Raw genomic sequence first — 23,735 nt, 5'->3', positions numbered from 1 at the left:
TTTTCAGTGGTTGAAAACCAAATTTGGTCACTTAAACATTTAAAAAACAATGTCTAAAGAAGAAATTATGTTGAAATTAGAATTGTAATTCAATATACAATTGCATAGAACACACCTGTCTGAAGTGCTAAAAGTGCACTGAAATGATCAAGTTAAGGCACATAACCTTGCTCTCTGTAGTCTATTCATAAGATTTTATATAATGTATCAGTTTCAGGGATATTTTCAAGATGGGATTTTGTTCATTTTTACAGCTTCTGAAGCTACCAAGAGTTTAAACATGCAGTATTGTAACATGTTTGAAACAAATCTCATGCCTCATAGGGAAGTGTGGTTTCTTTTCTTTTGCTTATTGTTTGAACTACATTTGATTTTTGACCATTAAAATTGGGTAGGATACTAAATTTGGACGTGGAGCTTCATTGAGATATTGATATCTCTGTGATTAAACCATACAGGGCCTTAAAAATCAAGATTCTAAAAGTAAAGTTTCTTAGGAACCAGAATCTAAAATCATATTAAGATAACTTTAATACTTCTTGAGTAACAGGCACACAAATTTGGGAAAGAAACAAAACATACCTCAAATAGCTATGTTCTATACAATTGTTTTGATAGAGAGAAACCAGATACAATTCTAATTGTGACATTATTTTTTCTTCATACATTGTTCTTTAAATAAAATAAAGTATCCGCTGTATACAAAGTGACCAACATTTGGTTTTCAACCACTGAAAATGGGTAACATTCAGAACATGTAGCCTCATTGAGATCCCCATATCTTCAGAACTGAATGATGTAGGGCCTTAAGAATTTAAGATTTCAAAAGAAAAGTTTATTAACAACTAGAATCTCTTGAGTTATAGGCACGCAAACTTTGGAAAAAGGATATTTATTGGACTGGTATGTTCAATGCAGTTGCCTTGACAGAAGGAAGTTTCAACATTATTTGTTCTTCAGACATTTCTTGTTAAAAGAAAAGTAGTATCATATTTTTTTAAATTGACCCACATTTGGTTTTTGACCACAGAAAATGTGTACATTTTATGATTTACTCCTGGAGCCATATTGAAATTCCAATATCTCTCGAACCAATTCATGTACAGCCTTAAAAATGAAGATGCCAAAATAAACGTTCGTTAAGACCTAATATCTAAAAGGGCATTAAGATACTGTATCTTTAAAACCTCTTGAGTTACAGTCATGAAAACATTGTGGAAATTATTTTTAAAGTGCTGTTGCCCCAACTTTGAATGGTGACCACTGGCACATAATGTCATGATCTGGGCTGGGGGTTTTCCCTCAGCCACCTGAGGTCGCTGTTCCCCTTGCACTGCACTTCCCTGATTGTACACACCTGTCTTGTGATCGTTACACTCGTTTACTCACACCTGTTCACAATTATACGGACTTTAAAGCTGCTCATGTCTCACTGCTCATTCTGTCTGCACTGTCTTTGTGTGTGTTTCTCTGTGTTCCTGATCTGACTCCTTGACCGTGTTTCCTGTTTTGTTTATTTGTGTGTTTGTGGTTCAAGTCCTGTTGTGCCGTGTTGGCCTTTTGGTTTTGTTTATTTGTATTTAATTAAAATATTCTTCCCTGCATTTTGGACCCAGATCTCCTCCTTCTCAACGTGACACATAATGCAACAAAGATTGCTAAAGTCAACTAATTTTACTAACAGGCCTGCTGATCTCGGTGTAAAAATAATATTATGATGCTTCCATCTTTCTGAAGTCATTTTTACCCCCCTGTAACTCGACTCTGAATCCAAGGTAATAATTGCCATTTTGACACAGAAAAGATATTGAAACAATTATGTTTTTTTTTTTTTTACAGTTTCTTAAAAGCTCTTCTGCTCACCAAGGCTGCAGTTATTTTATGACAAATACAGTAAAAACTGTGAAATAGTAATAGTTTAAAATAGCGGTTTTCTGTGTGTTAAAATGTAATTGATTTCTGTGATCAAAGCTAACATTTCATCATCATTACTCCAGTCTTCAGTGTCACATGATTCTTCAGAAATCATTCGAATATGCTCAATTCTTACAAGTGGCCAATTATTAATAATGGCTGTGTTTTACCCTAAACCTACACAAACACATATGCTTACATGTGGTGGATGTGGTCCGGGCACTGAGTGGGCAAACGTGGACATGCTGATCCACTTCCGGCTCTTCAGTATCCACCAAACAGGGCGGTTCGCAGAGGACGGGTACCGCCCCGCTTGCCACGACCGGAGCAACGCCACCCTGCAAGGCCCTCGGCACCGTCCTCTCCCTGCGCCATTTGATCAGAGCCACTCTGTCACGGATAGACTTGCCCACTATCTTTGCATCGCTCTCATGAAAGAAACCAGACTCAACCTGATGGAGGGAAAAGAGGGGGCTGGTGTGAACATGTATTTTTAGAGCAGAGAGAAAGAAGCGAGGGCTCTATTTTAGGAACAGAGAAATGCAGATCACAGAATTAAGAAAAACTGTCTGTGAAGGAAAGCTTAAAACTAGAGACACCGCACATATAAAGAAGGAACATACAACCAATATGACTAATGAGACCAAGAACAATTGTTTGAAAAAAATAAAAATAAAATGTTTTTGTGCCATAATGTTGCGCTTTTGTGAGATTCATCCATGAAGGGTTTTGTGTGTCAAACTGGAAAGATCGATATCTGTCTGGTGAACAAACGGCTGACAGGGTGAAACAAGGAAACCTTTGGACTGTTTGCAGCAATCAGTAAAAATAGCTGCTGCCGACTCATTTTCCCTTCAGCAAATGTCCCACACACTACAAGGCTCAGATTGCATAACGTGCGATTACAGCAAAAGGATTTTCCAATCTGAACCGTGTCCAGGAGGTCACATACTGTACTTAAGCGCATGTTTGAATATATACAATGCGCTCAAGCGGCTTTGACTGCTTAACATAAGTGTCCCCTGTATTAAAATCTCAGAACCGGTTTGGTAAGATCTAAAGCAGGTGATGCAGAGTTCCCGGGAAAGCGAGGGTGGTTTTCATGAAATCTCAACAAGTGTGACCAAACTTGAGGACTTGAAGAAGCGGCTGAATAAAATCAGGAAAGGAAGATGTCTTCATGGGCAGAGGTTATAAGTGGACAGAGAGGTGTTTGTTAAGGGAATATACAGTCCACCTCTCTAATGGAATAATGCTCTAGCCAGCATTGAATTATTCTATTAAAGACCTTTCAGCTGTGTTTCACAATAGAGACAGGAAATATCTCTATATCACAGATAAGATACCACAGAAACAGGAAGAAAACATCAGATTTCACAGGCCATAACACACACTGTTTGTTTTTGTGGTGTTCACATACCACAGTTAAATCTAATTTCTGACTGGATGAGCCATGTGTGAATTTGTTGTTATAATACCAATATAGACACATCTGATGCAAACGTTAGAACGCAGGATTCAGATCTAAGTTATTCACACATGATCTATCTGTCACAAATACAGTTATTTCTCTTTGATATCATTACAGAGTAATATTACTGCTGGTCTGATTGTACGCACCATCTCCTGCGCAACGGCTTCAGGAACCTCCTTTTCCAGGTCGAAGGTGAACTCAATGGCTCCTCCATCCCTGTATTTGCCCTTGAGCCTGCGAGGATCCTCCACCCACAGCTTCAGTGCGATGGACGTCTTTAAGCCGTCATCCTCCTCCGCCAGTTCCACCCTGACGCCGGTGTCCTCCGCAAAGAACGCGTGATTCAGCAGGTCCTTGATGGAGTAACTGTTGAATAAAGTGTTGGTGGAGCGGTTACTGGACGTAAGAGGGCACAAACTTCAATTAAATTGTTTCTTCTTCAGCAAATGGTCACAAGGTGTGTAACCTTCAGGAAATGCTACAATCTAAGAAAGTCAAACTACTGTACATATATGTACATACAAAGTATCTCACAAAAAAACATTTCAGCAACTAGTGTATTAGTATATCTTCTCAAGGGACAATACTATAGAAATGAAACTTGGATATATTTTTAGAGTAGTCAATGTACAGCTTATAGCAGTATAGATTTACTGTCCTCTGAAAACTCGACATATTGTCAAAATAGCTGGCAACAAAAGTGAGTACACCCTAAGTGTTAACAGCAGTATGTTGTTTAATCATGCAAAGCCACATGTCCTATTCATCATGTTTATGTTTTATCTGCTTGACAGGACCATACAAACTTGTGTATCTTGTATTAGAGCCGTTAAAATGAGGTGCTTTAAGTACAGTTCTCTCATACTGACCACTGGATGTTCAACATGGCATCTCATGACAAAGAACTCTCTGAGGATTTGAGAATTAGAAATGTTGCTCTCCACAAAGATGGCCAAGGCTATTATAGGTTCAGTAACACCCTGAAACTGAGTTACACTACAGTGATCAGAGTTACACTACAGTGATCAGAGTTACTCTACAGTGATCAGAGTTACACTACAGTGATCAGAGTTACACTACAGTGATCAGAGTTACTCTACAGTGATCAGAGTTACACTACAGTGGTCAGAGTTACACTACAGTGATCAGAGTTACTCTACAGTGATCAGAGTTACACTACAGTGATCAGAGTTACACTACAGTGATCAGAGTTACTCTACAGTGATCAGAGTTACACTACAGTGATCAGAGTTACACTACAGTGATCAGAGTTACTCTACAGTGATCAGAGTTACACTACAGTGATCAGAGTTACTCTACAGTGATCAGAGTTACACTACAGTGATCAGAGTTACACTACAGTGATCAGAGTTACACTACAGTGATCAGAGTTACACTACAGTGGTCAGAGTTACACTACAGTGATCAGAGTTACACTACAGTGATCAGAGTTACTCTACAGTGATCAGAGTTACACTACAGTGATCAGAGTTACACTACAGTGATCAGAGTTACACTACAGTGGTCAGAGTTACACTACAGTGATCAGAGTTACACTACAGTGATCAGAGTTACTCTACAGTGATCAGAGTTACACTACAGTGATCAGAGTTACTCTACAGTGATCAGAGTTACACTACAGTGATCAGAGTTACACTACAGTGATCAGAGTTACTCTACAGTGATCAGAGTTACACTACAGTGATCAGAGTTACACTACAGTGATCAGAGTTACTCTACAGTGATCAGAGTTACTCTACAGTGATCAGAGTTACACTACAGTGATCAGAGTTACACTACAGTGATCAGAGTTACTCTACAGTGATCAGAGTTACACTACAGTGGTCAGAGTTACACTACAGTGATCAGAGTTACTCTACAGTGATCAGAGTTACTCTACAGTGATCAGAGTTACTCTACAGTGGTCAGAGTTACACTACAGTGGTCAGAGTTACTCTACAGTGGTCAGAGTTACACTACAGTGGTCAGAGTTACTCTACAGTGGTCAGAGTTACTCTACAGTGGTCAGAGTTACACTACAGTGGTCAGAGTTACACTACAGTGGTCAGAGTTACACTACAGTGGTCAGAGTTACACTACAGTGATCAGAGTTACACTACAGTGGTCAGAGTTACTCTACAGTGGTCAGAGTTACACTACAGTGGTCAGAGTTACTCTACAGTGGTCAGAGTTACACTACAGTGGTCAGAGTTACACTACAGTGGTCAGAGTTACACTACAGTGGTCAGAGTTACACTACAGTGGTCAGAGTTACTCTACAGTGATCAGAGTTACACTACAGTGGTCAGAGTTACTCTACAGTGGTCAGAGTTACACTACAGTGGTCAGAGTTACACTACAGTGGTCAGAGTTACTCTACAGTGGTCAGAGTTACACTACAGTGGTCAGAGTTACTCTACAGTGGTCAGAGTTACACTACAGTGGTCAGAGTTACTCTACAGTGGTCAGAGTTACACTACAGTGGTCAGAGTTACACTACAGTGGTCAGAGTTACTCTACAGTGGTCAGAGTTACACTACAGTGGTCAGAGTTACACTACAGTGGTCAGAGTTACTCTACAGTGGTCAGAGTTACTCTACAGTGGTCAGAGTTACACTACAGTGGTCAGAGTTACACTACAGTGGTCAGAGTTACTCTACAGTGGTCAGAGTTACACTACAGTGGTCAGAGTTACTCTACAGTGGTCAGAGTTACTCTACAGTGGTCAGAGTTACACTACAGTGGTCAGAGTTACTCTACAGTGGTCAGAGTTACTCTACAGTGGTCAGAGTTACTCTACAGTGGTCAGAGTTACTCTACAGTGGTCAGAGTTACACTACAGTGGTCAGAGTTACTCTACAGTGGTCAGAGTTACTCTACAGTGGTCAGAGTTACTCTACAGTGGTCAGAGTTACACTACAGTGGTCAGAGTTACTCTACAGTGGTCAGAGTTACACTACAGTGGTCAGAGTTACACTACAGTGGTCAGAGTTACTCTACAGTGGTCAGAGTTACTCTACAGTGGTCAGAGTTACACTACAGTGGTCAGAGTTACTCTACAGTGGTCAGAGTTACTCTACAGTGGTCAGAGTTACTCTACAGTGGTCAGAGTTACTCTACAGTGGTCAGAGTTACACTACAGTGGTCAGAGTTACTCTACAGTGGTCAGAGTTACACTACAGTGGTCAGAGTTACTCTACAGTGGTCAGAGTTACACTACAGTGGTCAGAGTTACACTACAGTGGTCAGAGTTACTCTACAGTGGTCAGAGTTACACTACAGTGGTCAGAGTTACACTACAGTGGTCAGAGTTACACTACAGTGGTCAGAGTTACACTACAGTGGTCAGAGTTACACTACAGTGGTCAGAGTTACACTACAGTGGTCAGAGTTACTCTACAGTGATCAGAGTTACACTACAGTGGTCAGAGTTACTCTACAGTGGTCAGAGTTACACTACAGTGGTCAGAGTTACACTACAGTGGTCAGAGTTACACTACAGTGGTCAGGGTCATACAGAGGTTTTCCGAGATGGGTTCCATTCAGAACAGGCCACGCAAGTGCGTCAGGTGCAGAACCTGGCTTCAAAAACAGATGCATGAGTGCTGCCAGCATTACTTTAAAGGTTGCAGAAGTAGAATTCAGCTTGTCAGTGCTCAGACCATACGCCGTACACTGCAACAAGTCGTTTTGCACAGGCGTCGTCCAGAAGGAAGCCTCTTCTGAAGCTGGCTCACAAGAAAGCCTGCAAACCGTTTGCTGAAGACAACCTGTCCAAGAGCATGAACTACTGGAACCATGTCCTGTGGTCTGACGAGACTAAGATAAACACGTTTGGCTCAGATGGTGTCCAGCATGTGTGGAGATGCCCTGGTGAGGAGTACCAAGAAAATGGTGTCTTGTCTACAGTCATCATGGCGGTGGTGCATCATGGTCGGGGGCTGCATGAGTGCTGCTGGTTCTGGGGAGCTGCAGTTCATTGAGGGAAACATGGAGTCCATTATGTACTGTACATTCTGAAGCAGAACATGATGCCTTCCCTCCAGAAACTAGGCCGAACCGCAGTTTTCCAACATGACAATGATCACAAACTCACCACCAAAACAACTGCCTTGCTGAGGAAGCTGAGGGTGAAGGTGATGGAGTGGCCAAGTATGTCTCCAGACCTGAACCCTATTAAGCACCTGTGGGGCATCCTCAAGCGTAAGGTGGAGAAGCAGCATGTGTCTAACGTCCAGCAGCTCTGTGATGTCATTATAGAGGAGTGGAAGAGGATCCCATCAACAACCTGCAGCTCTGGTCAATTCCATGCCCAGAATGATTAAGGCAGTGCCAGATAACATTGGTGCTAACACAATATATTGACACTTTGGACAAGTTCACTGAGGGTGTACTCACTTTTGTTGCCAGCTATTTTGACAATAATGGCTGTAGTTATTTTCAGAGGACAGTAAATGTATACTGCTATACAAGCTGCATATTGACTACTCAAAAATATAAGTAAAATATACGTTTCATTTCTATAGTATTGTCCCTTGAGAAGATATACTAAAATGGTAGCTGCAATGTGAGGGGTGTACTCACTTGAGACATACTGTATGAGTTTCTGTTTGCACCCTATTAATAGCACTTTGCATACGCGTGATTACAGTTTAAATCCTTTAAAATCCTTTCAAACACTATTCAATATTAGTATATTAGAATGATTTTTTAAATAAGAATCACAACAATATTAAATTTTTCTGTATTTTTGATCAAGTAAATATAAGAATTCTTTAAAAAACACAAAAAAAAATCTTACTGATCCCAAACTTTTGAGCGGCAGTGTATGCCTTGCATAACTGACAAAATTATTCTTAATTATAAAACCTCTGTAAACAAATGGTAACTAACAACGTTCTTTAGTGGACATAGACATTGTTTTTAAATATTTCTTTGTAACAGTTTCCACCACTTTTGGCAAAATAGTGACCATCATTTCATACATATAATACTATTGCATTGCAGTTTTAGTTCTTTATCTTTATCTAAACAATGTCTATGTCCCAAGTCTCGATTAAAATCAATAGGAGACAGGGCCTTTTATGCTGCTGCTGCTCATTTTTGGAACAGATGTTAGATCCTGTGCCACTCTTGATGTTTTTAAATCTCATTTAAAAAGGTATCGCTTTTCTCTAACTAATTTTATGCATTTTATTGATTGTGTTTTATAATTTTAGATTGCATGTGTTATGTTTGATTTGTAAAGCACTTTGGCCTTTGCCTGTTGTTTTTAAATGTGCTATATAAATAAATAGATTAGAATAGAACAGAATAGAATCTGTCACCTGGATCCAGCAAGAACAAGAAGTGACGATGTCTAACAAATTTTTCTATTATTCTTTTTCTATTATTTATTTAAATTCATTATTCACCAATCAAACAATACCTTCTCTGGCCAAACTCTAAAGCAGAACCACACATATGCATTTGCAGCACAAGCAAACCCATAATGCACTGCCATCAAGTCAGCAGACAAAGTGGATTTTAAGTGCAACTCATTCAATACCAGAAAGTATCAGTATAAAACATTACACAGCACACACATTGAAGGGTTTCCATTTTCCATTCAGGAGTATTACTGTCAGTTTAACAACATGCTACATGTTAAAATCAATCTTTAGCATACTCCACATGAAGACTGCATGCATTCATGTATCATGTGGCTTTGTTGTCTATATAGGCAGTAGTAGTTACTGTACTGTTCTGGACTCATGGGCGTTCAGCAGCTGTCATTACTCACCGCTCCTCCTTATTCTGGCAGATACACTCGCCAATGATCTCTTTGATCTCAGGATCCATCACCTTATTATAACTGGCAGGCTTCACCCCCTGCAAGAGAGAGAGATATTGAGGTATTAAGCAGCAGTAACTACAGAGGACCAGCACATTTTGGTCATTCGCATCTATTTGTGAAGAACAGATCAAAGGCAGATGCTGTTATTCGCTGGTGATCTTTCCCTCCAGTGAACTGTTGCTCAGAAACTGCTGCAAACAGACATGAGTCAGCGAGGTGAACTCTGACTCAAATAAATTGTTTAGCCTGATTTTCAAACCAGTTTCCAATTTACGGACTCACTGACTTCACTGTCGTAGTGATTCTCATGCTAACTGATTTTCCTTGGAGAAATTAAATTTCAGTCTGACTGTCACACAAATCTAACTTCAAAATATAAAGCACAAGTCTTTAATGGTGTTTTTTATTTATTTTTTAGTAATTATGAACCATGACTGTGTGGAAAAGATTCTTTTGTGCTTTGAAGAAAAATTTGTAAATGAAAGAACGTTTATTTATGGGGAACCATCTCTTTTATTGTCAGAAAAATGTCTAGTACTAAAGAGGAAATCTAAATATTTAGATTTTGGGGTAAAATATAACCTGTTCTTGAGAAAGAGGACCATTCAACTAAACAATAAAACTGTAGTTATGTTTTCATCCAAAGATGTAATTTTTACTTGGAATGTGTGCAAAATTGGAATATCGCATAAAACATTTACGAATAAAGCAGTGTTTCCATCCAACAAGACAAAGAGAATAAAATCGTCACTTGCTGACAAACTTCCTCTAAATATCACTAAGAAAACTAGTGTAAGTCACCGAAAATAGTCATTTTCATATAAATATAATTAATGGAAGGGATTGTAGGGATGTGATGGTAAGGAAATTATCCACCGGTTAATTGATGTGGCAACACGGGCAACACCGGTATCACCGAGGGGGGAAGTTCGTTAAAGTTTTCCCACATTCCCACGCTTTTCTTTGTTTTTAAAATAGATTGTAAATGCCCGTGCATGAGCATTTTACTTTTACTTTCGAATTAGCTGCAATTTGGCGTCAAATGATTGAATGGATGACAACAAAAGAGTACCACAAACTCACTTAGTCTTTATTAAACACAGAATTATTAATTTATTAACAAAAATAAAATAACTGTTAAGTAACTTACAGAAAGTACTGAAAATCAGCAAACACGGTGGAATGAATAACAATCGAATGTTCTTCCAATGAGCTTCCAAAAATCACCTTTTAGATAAACGGCAGCAGTCAACAGGCCTTTTTAAAATCCAAAATATTTTTAAAACAGGCGTTTTTGCATTTTGTTTCAAAAATCTTTCGCCAAGGTCTCGTCTTTCTTACCACACTCCTCGTGTGATGAATTGAATCGGATCTGTGATGCGACTGTTGAGCAGCTGTGTTCAGTTTTTAATTGCACTGTTTGTTCTCTAACTGAACTAAATGATTTTTATTACTATAAAAAAAATCTAAATGTGGTGGTCAAGTGACAAAACTGGTGAAGGAAACATTTCTGAATGACCAATACAACATTTCTGATGCTGTGCAACAAGATGGGTCGGCTGGTTAGTCGAGTTATCCCGTTCCATCGTGCAGTCACATGATGTTTTTAACACGCATGGAGGAATTTATTCAGTAAAAGTGTTTCCATCGTAGTTTATGCGCATTTTTCCTTATCGGATAAAAAGTTTATCCTACTCAGTTGTGTAAGTTTTTTTATGCGCATTTTGGCGTTTCCATCCAGAGGTTTTTTATGCGATATTCCAAAATGCGCATAAAAATAGGAGGATGGAAACGCAGCTACTGATATCACTTGCTCCTCTTCTCATTCAGGAAAGAGGAAATAAATCAAGGCAATGTTCATCTGAAGCATATTCATATGTATGAAGTGCTGGAGTCAGCAGAATGAGTGCAGGGCTAGAACAGCCTCGCAGAGAGCTAGAGAAACCCTGACCATCAAACACACATCAATGATCTTCACTCCCAGAGAAACAGTGCACAAGTGGAGCAGAAACAGAGACCACGGAGGACAGCTGAATCATTGATTGAGTTAGCGACTGAAATCAATACCCATCAGCCCCCTCCACACACACACTATTTCATTAGGCCTGCTCTGAAGCTATTACGCCAATACTTTTAATACTTTAAGATGAATCACACATTGAAGACATACAGTATGTATAGAAAATACTGACTCTTTGAAGAGTCTAGATCAGTGAGGGGGAAAAATTATTTCACCCCAAATTATTTTTCATTAGTTAATCTTAAAGTTAATTTCTGGAACGCTACAATTTTTTTAAAGATTTATTCTTTGGAATTTTTGCCTTCATTATGATAGGACAGATCAGACATGACAGGAAACGAAGTGGGAAAGCGATGGGGGCATCGGGAAAGGTCGTCGAGTTGGGATTCGACACGGGGGCGCAACAGCGCTGTATGTCGGCACACTGCCCACAAGGCTTTAATTTTTTTTTAATTATTTAACTATTTTAGATACTTATTTTAAATGTACAGACACTACTAATTTCATTGAAAAGTATCTTTGAATATAGTTGTGGACAGTAGGAAGGCTCTATCAAAAAGGTTGAGAACCACTGCTATAGACTGATGTAAAACTGCATTTAAAACATTTCAACACCATCATTTGTCAATTAAAAAAAAACGAATAGTTCAACCAAAACTGAAAACATGCTGAAAATGTGCTCTCTCTTGGGCCATCCAAGACTAGGATGAGCTTGTTTCTTCATCAGATTTGTAGAAATGCATCATTCCAGCACTTGCAAAAGCTGAAAAAAACATCATTAAGATGTTTTTAACTAAAACACAAGACCATAATCCATAATAAATCTTTCCTCCAGGGAAAAAGTGGATTGGTCTGAATTAGGAGAGAAATCTGCAGATTAAGCACAGTTTACAAACCAAATATGTGGCTGGATTTTGATGTGAGAGACAACAGGAGATGGACTTTTTCACTGGAGGAAGCGTTATTATGGATTATGGACTCGTATTTTAGTAAAAAATAAAAAAAAAACTTCTTAATAATGGGTGTGCTTCAGCTTTTGTCTTCTCAAGATGTTACCTGATGGACTGGAGTGGTGTGGATTACTTAATCAGCTGTCTGGACTGCAGAGGATCCATTGGTGAGACAGTGATGGAATTACACATTTCTCTGATGAAGAAACCAACCGGATGGCACATTTTCATTTTTGCTTGAACTATTGCTAATAATAAAGAATAGATTAACTTTTAAAACTATGCATCAATGTCGTAAATGTTATAACATAATGCTACAAACTGGTATAAATACAGTTGCTCATCCACAACAGAGGTTTTCAGAATAGATTTTTCAGTGCAAAAAGTCATGTTTGTGGAAAGATTACTATTCAGGAAATAAGTTTTTATCCTTTATATTTCCTTGTTTGTGCTTTAAAAGCATGCAGAAACATGCTGAGGTGGATTATAGCAGCAGACATAAACAGCCTGTGTAATAACATGAGTCTCAAAGATCACATCAGTCACACAATCACAGCATTCTTCCTGAAATGAGACGATCTCTGCATTGAGATCACTAGAAAGGGCTAAAGCTCTGTTGGACTTACGCTGGTGACTTTGCGGTAGATCTGAGCGGCGTTCTGGCACTCTGAATAAGGGTACTCAGACGTGGCCATCTCCAGCATGCACATGCCAAACGCGTAGACGTCCACAGACTCATCATAATGCTCCTCGTACATCTCTGGGGCCATGAACTCTGGCGTACCTGAGGATATTATCACACAGACAAAGCATGCAATGAGGTTCTGATTCACAGAGACACACACTATGCTATAACAGGGCTCAATTTAGTCAAATCTGTGATTATATTAATAACAAAATGTTGGAAACTATGGATGTTTTTTGCATCTGCAATGAGACTGCACTGTGAAATGGATTTGAACACAGCAAAATGAGTACACTGGTTATTAATAAAACAAAACTGGATATGGTCGGTCTACTGCCTCACCGATCACACTCTTGGCGAAGGAGGCTCTTTTGAGCGTAGCCAGACCCAGATCGCCGATCTTCACGCTGCCCGTGGGCCCCGTGATGAAGATGTTGTCACACTTCAGGTCCCGGTGGATGATGGGAGGAGTGCGCGTGTGCAGGAAGTGCAGGCCTTTGAGGATCTGACGACACCAGCTACGCAAAACTTTGGGTTTCATCACCTTGAAGCGCTTCAGATACCTGGAGAAAACAAAATGATAAGCATTACTTGTATTTTACATAAACACAAACTGCAAAAGTGGTGATTTAAGGACTCTCTCCCTCTCAAAGAAACCATCACATGATTCTAGAAGACTTGAAATATAGCATTTCATAAAAACTACAGACCTACTTTATAGTAAGTGTCTTTAAATACCATGTAGGCCATTTCTTATATTCAGTGCCTTTTGTGTCCCAGTAAAGATCAAGTGCTTATTGCCCTGAAACGCTGAATAATATATTTTAAAGCGGTTTTCATCATAAAACCATTTAAACACAACAAAAATTTGTTCTAAGAAAAAAAAAGTATAATTTGAAACTAGTAATGGTAAAATTAGCCTGTTAACCAAGGAGATTATTTTTTCAGTTTAACGTGTTAAAAATATTTTACGCAATTAATGCAGGGGTTAGGTTTGGCCACTTCACTCACAACTGTTAAAGTACTGCATTTATTTAGTCAGAATGTCTTTACGAGCATATCAAATAGGAGACTTTTTAGATGTGCGCTCCAGCTTCACCCATAGTGCCAGGCAGCAGCCAAAACAACAACAAAATAACCAGCAGCTGCTGTGATGGGTGTTCATTTAAGAACAAACTTAAAAGAGGAAATCAGTAACTTCTGTAATTAGGTAGCTATATGACTTTTATTACAATGGTTTATGTAAAGATTGTTTTAAGTTGACTTAAATTATAAGGTATAGCTCTCAATTATAAAGTAAATGTTGAATGGCTACGGTCAATGGTCAATTATTAGGAAAGAAATTCATGGAGACATCAGTGATGTTTGCCTTCAGTCATAAAACAAGATGGCGTTAAACAAATGTTAAAATTAATGACTACGATTAATGCTATTAATGACTTTACAGTAGGGCTGGGCCGATAAACGATATCATATCGAATCGCGATAAAATTTATGTTAATAACGATGATAAGCTATAGACATTTTTTGCTCGATATGGATTAATCTAAGAGCCAATCACACAGCAGAAATATGCGACAGCGGCCAATCAGCGTGCAGCGTGCGTGTGCACGTCAAAGTACAAAGTTCATTTTCTACAGCACTTTGCGAAGCAACCTTACACCAGGATGACAAAAAAAAGAGAGTGGAAGCAGCGACGAAAGAGAAACTAACCTAGAGTTATTATCCAAAGATGTTGAAGTTGTCGACAAAAAAAAAAAGGTAGCACGAATTCCGTAAGTGGTTTGACTATCTGAAAAGTTTGGCGCGATTGTTAAAACTGAAACCGAAAGCAAAAAACGCACGCGCATTCAAAAGCAATTTTAATCCCCCTTGTTTAGAGAGTGACTCCGCAATGCGCACAAATTAGGCTACATGACATATCTAGGCTGTTATCTGCATGTAGACTATGATAGGTTGTGTATGTCTATAGCTCTGTATCATGCTTGAAATATTCCGTCTCTATTTGCACTTTGAATAATGAGAGAGTAGCCTACTTTGATTATGGCTGAATTGTCTGCACTTAATACGATTAAAAAAGAGCTGTGTCGTAATTTTTTGATATTTATACTGTAGATTGTTTCAAAATGCAGTGGTTGCCTCTAATTTAAATAGCTCAACCTATAATAGAGAAAATAAACAATTGTGTTTATAATAATAAATAATAAAGAAATAAATAAATGTGTTACAAATAATGTTTTTACAATAATTTTATGTTCACATTTTGTACATTTACTCTCATATACCATACTTTTTTTTCATTTATTTTAGTAAGTTATTTAAATTTTTAAGGCCAAATCTGTAATCTGCTTTTGTTAATAAACTATACTTAAAAATGTAATTTAATGAATCCTTTAATTTTTGTGGCTTTAGTCATTGTTGGGATACTATTTTAAAGCTGGCAACATCAACAGCTTATATCGAAATATATATCGTCATCGTTCAATATGGGAAAAAATTATCGAGATTACATTTTTGCCATATCGCCCAGCCCTACTTTACAGCGTTTAAAACAACCAAAATCACATCATGTTCAATTCTCTATTTTTCTTTCACATTAAGTTACAGCTTTCTGTAAATGTACACTTTTTCAGTTATTAAATTTAATTTAACAATAACAATTAAGCTTTTTAATGTGTCCCTCAAGTTATAGTTAATAGACTCTCATAAATCAAATAATTAAATCACAAAAAGTTGACATCACATCCTTGGAGAGTTGGTTGAGACTTGACCATTTTTGGGTTTTCATTGTATAGTTGTTGTTGTTTTATTAATGCCTACATTTATTTGCCTGAGCTTGACCAATTCCATCTTTCTATCATGATTATGCAACAAGTCCAAAAGGCACCAAACTGAACTGCTCCTTTACTAGCACACAGAACAGCAGCTCACACTCTAATCACATCAAATGCTGTCCTGCACTGAGTCCGTGTCCGGCTGTGCTCACGTTTTCAGCGTTCCTGACGTCATGAGCTCTGTGACCAGCACGATGCACTTCTTCCCCTTCAGCGGAGATTCCCAGAAATCATAGAAGCGCACAATGTTTGGGTGCTGAAGACCCTTCAACATCTCTGCCTCTTCTTTAAAGCGCTGCCTCTCCACCTTCGTCAGCTTACGGTCCTGAAACACAAACACACACAACCGGTTAAATCAATCAATCGGACACCGATCGCCTGCTTTGAGAAACGAGACCCAGATACATAAAACCACTGAAAACTCCTTGATTCAGGATTCAGCTTGATATGAATCACAGCAAATAAAAAGTTCAGTGTTGCTGCAGTGAGGAACAGACAGACAGATAGATCTCACAGGAGATGGGGCTCCTTTACCAAACTTATAAATATCTTCTATACTGAGCATCTCCGCTCTTCAGGTGAGATAGAGAGAGAAAACTCCACCATCCTGCAGTGATCTATTATCAAACAGTGACACTCAATTCCTCACGGAGAACATCAAGTCCCACATGTTATTTATACACCGTTTCACTCACAAATGTCTCATTATGAAAGTCAAATGTTGGTTCTCTAACCAGGGTGTACCTGAAAATAAAATAAAACAATGTCTTTTTTAGGCACTGATGAATGTGCACACGGAAATATCCTTGTGTGTGAGAGAGAGGCTTCTGCAGCTCCAGCAGTTTCATGTATTATGCAGTGGTTGAGTGAGTGTGTCTGTCCCTACATGCACTGAACAGCAGCAGGATCTCCGCTCCATCCACATCACCTCATACAGCACAGCACTGACAATCAAGGTTTCAAACACACAGTATATAGTGCACTTACTGTGTATATGCATGCTTTCACATTGTATTTATATTTAAAAACACCTTAATACCCTAATAAAAAAAATGGGACCATACTGCTTTCTATGGCTGCGTTCAAAAGTCTAGGCAGCTGACTTGCTGCTCTATCAGGCAATGATTTCGAAGGGTGCAATGGCACCCATCATTTAAATGCTTTAATAATACATAAAGACATCTATGCCATTGCCTGCCAGGTCTGTGCGTCGGAGAAGACGACTGAGAATGGCAGCTATTTTTTGCTTAAAAAAAAATAAAAACACTGATGCAAGTATTATTGTAGAACAGGTCATTGTTATTATGGACCGTTCCGATATATCTATGGTTTCGATACTATTAGTAGTGAATTGTATACTACAAAGACAAGAAGTGAATAATTTGGATTCGGACGTGCCTTGATGCCTTCCTGTCCTTTGTCAGTTTACTATAAAATGTTTATTCCTGTGATGACAAAGCTGAATTTTCAGCATTTTACCTACAGTCTTTAGTATCAGATTAGCCAGGTTTCCTTCCAAAGTTGCACATTTAACTTATGCGCAAAATTAGAATATTGCATGAAAAAAATCATGAATAAGCACCATTTCCATCCAATGACTCACAATAAATGCAGTCAGTGCTTTCAGAGGCGGATGCCATCTGTTTAGGAATGCAGTCCTTTAAGACAGTACTGGGAAGCAAAACAGAAATACCTTGACGACAGACTTTGCTCAGGCATTTCAGAATGACCATAACAACATTTCAGATACTGTGCAATGGGATTGGTCCGCCGGTAAGTCAAGCTAACTTGTCCCACAGCGCAAAGTCGCATGACTTTTTTGGTGCATTTATTTATTCGCAAAATGCGTTTCCATCTCCCATTATTCGCACAATTCAAAAACCCACCTCAAGTAAGCATATACATTTTTTTTTTTTTTGTGAATTTTGAATTTAATTTCCATTATTCGTTTCTGATGCGATACAGAAAAAAACCAGGGTGATGGAAACATTGTACTATTGAAATTGTAAATACTGTCTGGGTGAGCATTAAAGACTTCTTTCAACAACAAACAAATCTGTTACTTTCAATGTTTTGACTTATGTCAATGACTTTAGTTTGTATCCCAGTGAGGACATCAGCAAGGTACATGGATATAACATTTGTAAAGGACTGTTTACTTGAATGATGCTGGCAGTGGTTTATTCACACTGAAAACTGAAGCACATCTTTATAGAGGCTCCAAAACATGTCAAAGCCTGATGTTTTTTCCTGGCATTGCATCTGCACCACAAACATCAGGTGCAGCTTGTGCATTTTTTTCAGTCTCTACTAGATTTTGACATTAAAAAAAAAAAAAAAACTATAGTTAACAAAACTGTGGGTTGTTAACTAGCCAAGGCAAAATAAGTCCATGATACAAACAGCTTGTGTCTCTCTCTTTATAAAAGCAACAGCATATCTGTACTTAAAAGTGCACTAATGTAGAATTGTTCAGGTATGGTTTGGAAACACAAATTGGCCCCTCCTTGTGGGCGGAGCACAACCAGAAGCCACGCCTCTTGAAGTCATGCAGCCCAACTGATTGGAGGTTTTCAGCAAATATTTTTTCACATACTGTGACCCTGGACCACAAAACAAAGTAAGCAGCACCAGTATATTTGTAGAAATAGCCAAAAATTCATTGTATGGGTCAAAATGATCGTTTTTTCTTCTATGCCAAAAATCATTAGGAAATTAAGTATAGATCATGTTACATATGATATTTTGTTAATTTCCTACTGTAAGTATATATATAAAAAAATGTTTGCACCCTCAGATTTTTAAAAAGTTTTATCTATGCCAAATATTGTCCTATCCTAACAAACCATACATCAATGGAAAGCTTTTTTATTCAGCTTATATAAATTTCATAAATTTGACCGTTATGACTGGTTTTGAGGTCCAGGGTCACATATTGTGTTTATACAGCATAAATGGCATTTGGATCATTCCGTGTCAAATCAACCAAATTTCAAAAACTTCCCCGGCTCAACTTTTTGATTTTTCTAATATTTATTCTGAAGAAAGATAGACATGTATAGTGATGAAAGCCAACATATTAAATGTCATGGATGAATATTTACTGAGTAATTACTATTTTGTAGAGGAAGGTCAAAATGGCAATTTTCACCTTAGATTCAGAGTCAAGTTACTGTGGGGTAAAATGACTTCAGAAAGATGGCAGCATCATTATGTTATTTTTACACAGAGATTGGTAGCTCTATTAGTAAAATCTGTTGACTTTAGCAATCTTTGTTGCATTGTGTGCCAAAACAGCACTTGAAGTTTTTCTCCAAAGTTTGCATACCTGTAACTCAAGAAGTATTAAAGATATTTGAATGCACATTTAGATATTGGGTTTTAATAAACTTTTCTTTTGGCATCTTTTTTAGTTTTATTTATTTTTAATTTCCTACGAGATTCAGTTCCAGAGATATTGGAATTTAATATGGCTCCAGGAGTAAATCATTAAAATTTACACATTTTCATTGGTCAAAAACAAATGTGGGTCAGTTTGAAAAATTAAGATACTTATTTTCTTTTAAAGAGAAACATACCTGTTTGAGTCTCGTAAATATTCTTTTTCCAAAATTTGTGTGCCTGTTACTCAAGAAGTATTAAAGTTATCTTAATATGATTTTAGATTCTGGTTCTTAAACTTTTCTTTCGAAATCTTCATTTGTAAGGCCCTGTATGGTTTAATCCCAGAGATCTAGAGATTTTAGTGCAGCTCCAAATTTCAAATCCTACCCATTTTCAATGGCCATAAACCAAATGTAGTTTTGTGTTTATCTAGTCATTACTGTTACAATGCAAATATGCAACTAATAATAGTAACCCAGGGATTAGTATTGTTCAGTGTGACACATCAGATTATGAATGACCAGAATTAATTGTTAACTCTGGGTAAAGTATGAACAGTGTGAAATGTAAAATAAGATTACCCAGGATTCCATTTTTCTAGGGTTCAGAATTACCAAGTGTTAATTATTTTAAGTGTGAAAGAGATTAAATGTTTGGGATACGATCAGTGATTCTGCCAAATACGCCCTTTAGCAGTAGATACTTCTTGATCTTGACTTCTAGGACTATAATTAATCCAGATGAGGCAAATCTTGGTTTACTGATGTGAATGCAATGTGTGACGAAAACAACCACATCTCTCTATGAGGCGTTGGATTTGTTTCAAACATGTTACAATACTGCATGTTTAAACTCTTGGTAGCTTCAGAAGCTGTTAAAATGAACAAAATCCCTTCTTCCAAATATGCCTGAAACTGATTCAAATATAGAATCTTATGAATAGACTACAGAAAACAAGGTAATGTGCCTCAACTTGACCATTTCAGTGCACTTTTAGCACTCAGACAGCTATGTTCTATGCAATTGTTCTGATAGAGGGAACCGAGATACAAGTCTAATTCTTATTTTATTTAAAAAACAATGTCTGAAGAAGAAATCAGCTGTACGCAAAGTGACCAACATTTGGTTTTTGACCACTGAAAATGGGTAACATTCAACAATCTGGACATTAAGCCTCATCAAAATCCTCATATCTCAGGGACTGAATGATGTAGGCCCTTGAAAATTTAAAACCATATTGCAATATCCTTAATACTTCTTGAGTTATAGGCACTTTGGAAAAAGAATAGTTATGGCAATCAGACTGGTATGTTCAATGCAGTTGCCTTGACAGAAAGAAACAAGACATCTCCAGTTTTAACATTATTTGTTCTTCAGACTTTCTTCTTTAAAATAAAAGTAGTACTGTATTTTTTTAAACTGACCACTGAATGCGTGTATATTTGAACAATTTACCCTGGAGCCATATTGAAGTTGTAATATCTCTGGAACCGAATCTCAGAAGGTTATCAACCAAAAGGTAAGTTTATTAAGGCCCAATATCTAAAAGGGCACTAAGATAGCGTTAATACTTCTTGAGTTAGTCATGCAAACTTTGGAGAGAAACTTGAAAAATGCAGTTTCCACCTTTTTGAAAGGTCACCATTGGAACAGAATGCAACAAAGATGACTAAAGTCATCAGATTTTACTAATATGACTACCAATCTCTGTATAAAAATAACATTATGATGCTGCCATCTTTCTGAAGTCATTTTCACCCCGCTGTAACTTGTCATTTTTGTCCTCCCTCTACAAAATAGTGGATTACTCAGTAAATATTCATCCATGACATTTAATATGTTGGCTTTCATCATTATACATGTCTATCTTTCTTCAGAATAAATATTAGCAAAATCAAAAATTTGAGCCCGGACCTCTGGTTGAGTTGACACAGAATAACACGGACCCATTTGTGTACATGAATAAACATACTAAAAGTTAAATGACAGCAAAGCAAAAGAAAAAAAAAACCACATGCAGTGTCTCACTAAAGACACTAAACACATCTAGTGGATCATAAGTAATGATTGTTTCTGTATGGAGTCTATATTTCGGGCAGCAGGGTATTCTGCATGCTGCACCTCTAAGATGAGCGGTTAGTCATAAAGCACATGTTCAAAGTGATCTTTTAGTATTCAGGGTTAGAGGTTTGTCATCATCCGTATGAGCAATAGTGATGGTTCAATAAGCACATTAACCCACAGCTTCTCTCATACTCTACAAATACATCAAATGCTGCTGACAAACACACCGCTCACAAAAGAATATGCCGTCTATTCAAGAAGCTTTAGTCAATTTAAAATCTTTTTTATTATACTTTTAAAATCAGAGCGATCCGTGTGTGTACAAGCACAAATAAAAGCATCACAGTCCCACATCCTGCTGCTCCTCAGTTGAGTAACTCAGCGTTTTGAGACAGACAGATGTAAATACGGCCTGTTAAACTCACAGGAATCAATCAATATGCTTCGGATCCACTGCACAACTCTATTAGCACACACACAGACCCAGAAGACATTTATTGATAGAGCTGTAATATGTGCAGACACACTCACAGTTGAGCGCATGTTTCCATTCCCCAAACGTTACATCACTAAAACCGCTGTGTGAAAACGGCGAGTGTGTTCAGACTTGATGAATAAATGACTGCAGTCACATGTATAGCAAGACGGGCCCTGCTCTTCCGTCTGCCAGCCGCGGCCTTCACATGCTGTGCTATTTGTTTAGTCAGGACTAAGAGAATGACTGAGAGAAGTCATCAATATTAGAAAACAATAAATGGTTACATTTATGAAAGCGGATTAAACTGTATCACTCTGCCCAGTTTATTGATCAAACATGAAAGACCTTATGAAACAGCCTGACACGCTATTTATTTTCCTATTGTTTCCAAACAGGAAGTATTGAACTGGGACGTACCGAAGGGCTTTTTAATTTACATATTTGTTTTAAAAGTTAATGGACTTCAGTTGGGCTCCATGATTTGCTATTGACTTAGTGGCAAACGCTCCTAAATGGAGCTCTCCACCTAACCTGATCTTTTTTTCTGTTGAACATAAATTTGTTTGCTTACACATTCAGATATCATCTTTTATGTCCAAAACAAAACAAAATTTTAAACCGTTCTAACAGGGCCAGTAAATATTGACAGAATGATCATTTTAGAATAATCTCAATCTAGAAAGCATTTTCGGACAAAAGTTTAGACATCCATTAGTGCAAGACGAGCTACTAATATTCGGTCTGTTTTCCCAAAGACGACGTACATTTGCATTCAGCATGAGATTAATATTCACCCTATGCATGATTTTGATCTTATTGTGAATATTTCAACTGTGCAAGTGTCATTTTGTTATAACTAAATGCTAACATAGATACTAATGTATAGAATATGCACAGTGTCACACAAATACAAAACTAAAGAAACAATATAGCAATAATTGTTCATTTAATAAAACAAACACAAACGTGGAAAAACTAAGAGGAAGCAGTTATATAGTTATTTATGGAATTTTTTTCAATAATTTATCTTATACAGTTTTTCAACATAAAATATAGAAACTTATTGCTAACCATTTAATAGGATTTTACTGTACCATGTTTAGACGTCTTATTAAAATGGTTTTCATTTTTACACTGAGAACCACAGGCCAGTTTCATAGGGTCATTAAAAAAAGAATCAAATAGATACCAGTAGCATTTATTTCACATGTTCAGTCTTTTAAAGAGGTCTTCGGATGCAAAACTCACTTTTCCATGTTGTTTGAACAGTAATGTGTGCTGGTAGTTTGTGTACACAACCACCATACAATGATGAAAATCCACCCTGTGGTATTTTTTTAATCTTTAAAAGTGATATGTTTTAGATAATGCATTGTGTAAATGCGGTTGAGATGGAGTTTCAGTCAGTGTCATGAACTCTATGACTCTGAGAGCACTACTGACCTCAGCGCTTTACTCCAGCCCTGAATGGATGCGTTTCGTTTGTATTGAGTCTGACCGCAGTCCTGACTGACCCACTGACCCCAATCCACACATCAGAACAAACAGCAGAGCAGTGAACGCTCAGGTCAGAGGTCAACCGTACGACCCTGACCTCTGTGACACACGCTGACGCTGGAGTTTCACTGCCACGGAGGACATTTCCAGAGATATGATGCATCTGTCCGTCTGAAGACATAAGGAGCCATGAACCGGACGAAAATGAGCTTCTCTTATTAATCCACAAATATAGGTGTAACTAAAGATTCAGTTTTGTATTTGAGGGAGCACCTTTTTGACAGAACTGCTGCTGCCGACAAAAAATGATGTGCCCTCTGATCATAAATCCCTCCAAACACTGGGAAAGTTAATGAACATGCACAAATAATAGAGCTCTGATTAAATCATTATTGGTCTTGATATTTTCTTGATATATATTATAGTCTCATGACAATAGGCAAAATTATCAAAAGCATTACCATTTCTGAAATGTCATTATAATTTAACTAATCTCGAGTAACAATATGACAACGCATTTGTAAAATACAGCATTGCTTTAAATGCAGCCTGCGATAATATCGTATTTGTAATTATCGCACAAAAAACAAACAAAACGC

The 23,735-nt window shown here is 37.7% G+C and overlaps 1 protein-coding gene across 1 annotated transcript in view; it reads right to left on the bottom strand.

Moving 5' to 3' along the window:
- LOC141287665 (serine/threonine-protein kinase WNK2-like) overlaps positions 1-23,735 on the bottom strand; it is a 77,102-nt gene that overhangs the window by 35,659 nt on the left and 17,708 nt on the right. Inside the window, exons 2-7 of the mRNA XM_073819813.1 lie at positions 15,866-16,038; positions 13,222-13,442; positions 12,821-12,978; positions 9,171-9,259; positions 3,535-3,754; positions 2,151-2,366 (exon numbers count right to left, since the gene is read on the bottom strand). Of these exons, the coding sequence (XP_073675914.1) occupies positions 2,151-2,366; positions 3,535-3,754; positions 9,171-9,259; positions 12,821-12,978; positions 13,222-13,442; positions 15,866-16,038 (1,077 nt within the window). The remainder of the gene's footprint in view (positions 1-2,150; positions 2,367-3,534; positions 3,755-9,170; positions 9,260-12,820; positions 12,979-13,221; positions 13,443-15,865; positions 16,039-23,735) is intronic.

Source organism: Garra rufa, chromosome 15, assembly GCF_049309525.1.
Source record: "Garra rufa chromosome 15, GarRuf1.0, whole genome shotgun sequence".
NCBI lineage: Eukaryota > Metazoa > Chordata > Actinopteri > Cypriniformes > Cyprinidae > Garra > Garra rufa.
Note: the sequence above shows the minus strand (reverse complement) of the source record. Positions and strands in the feature narration are given on the sequence as shown.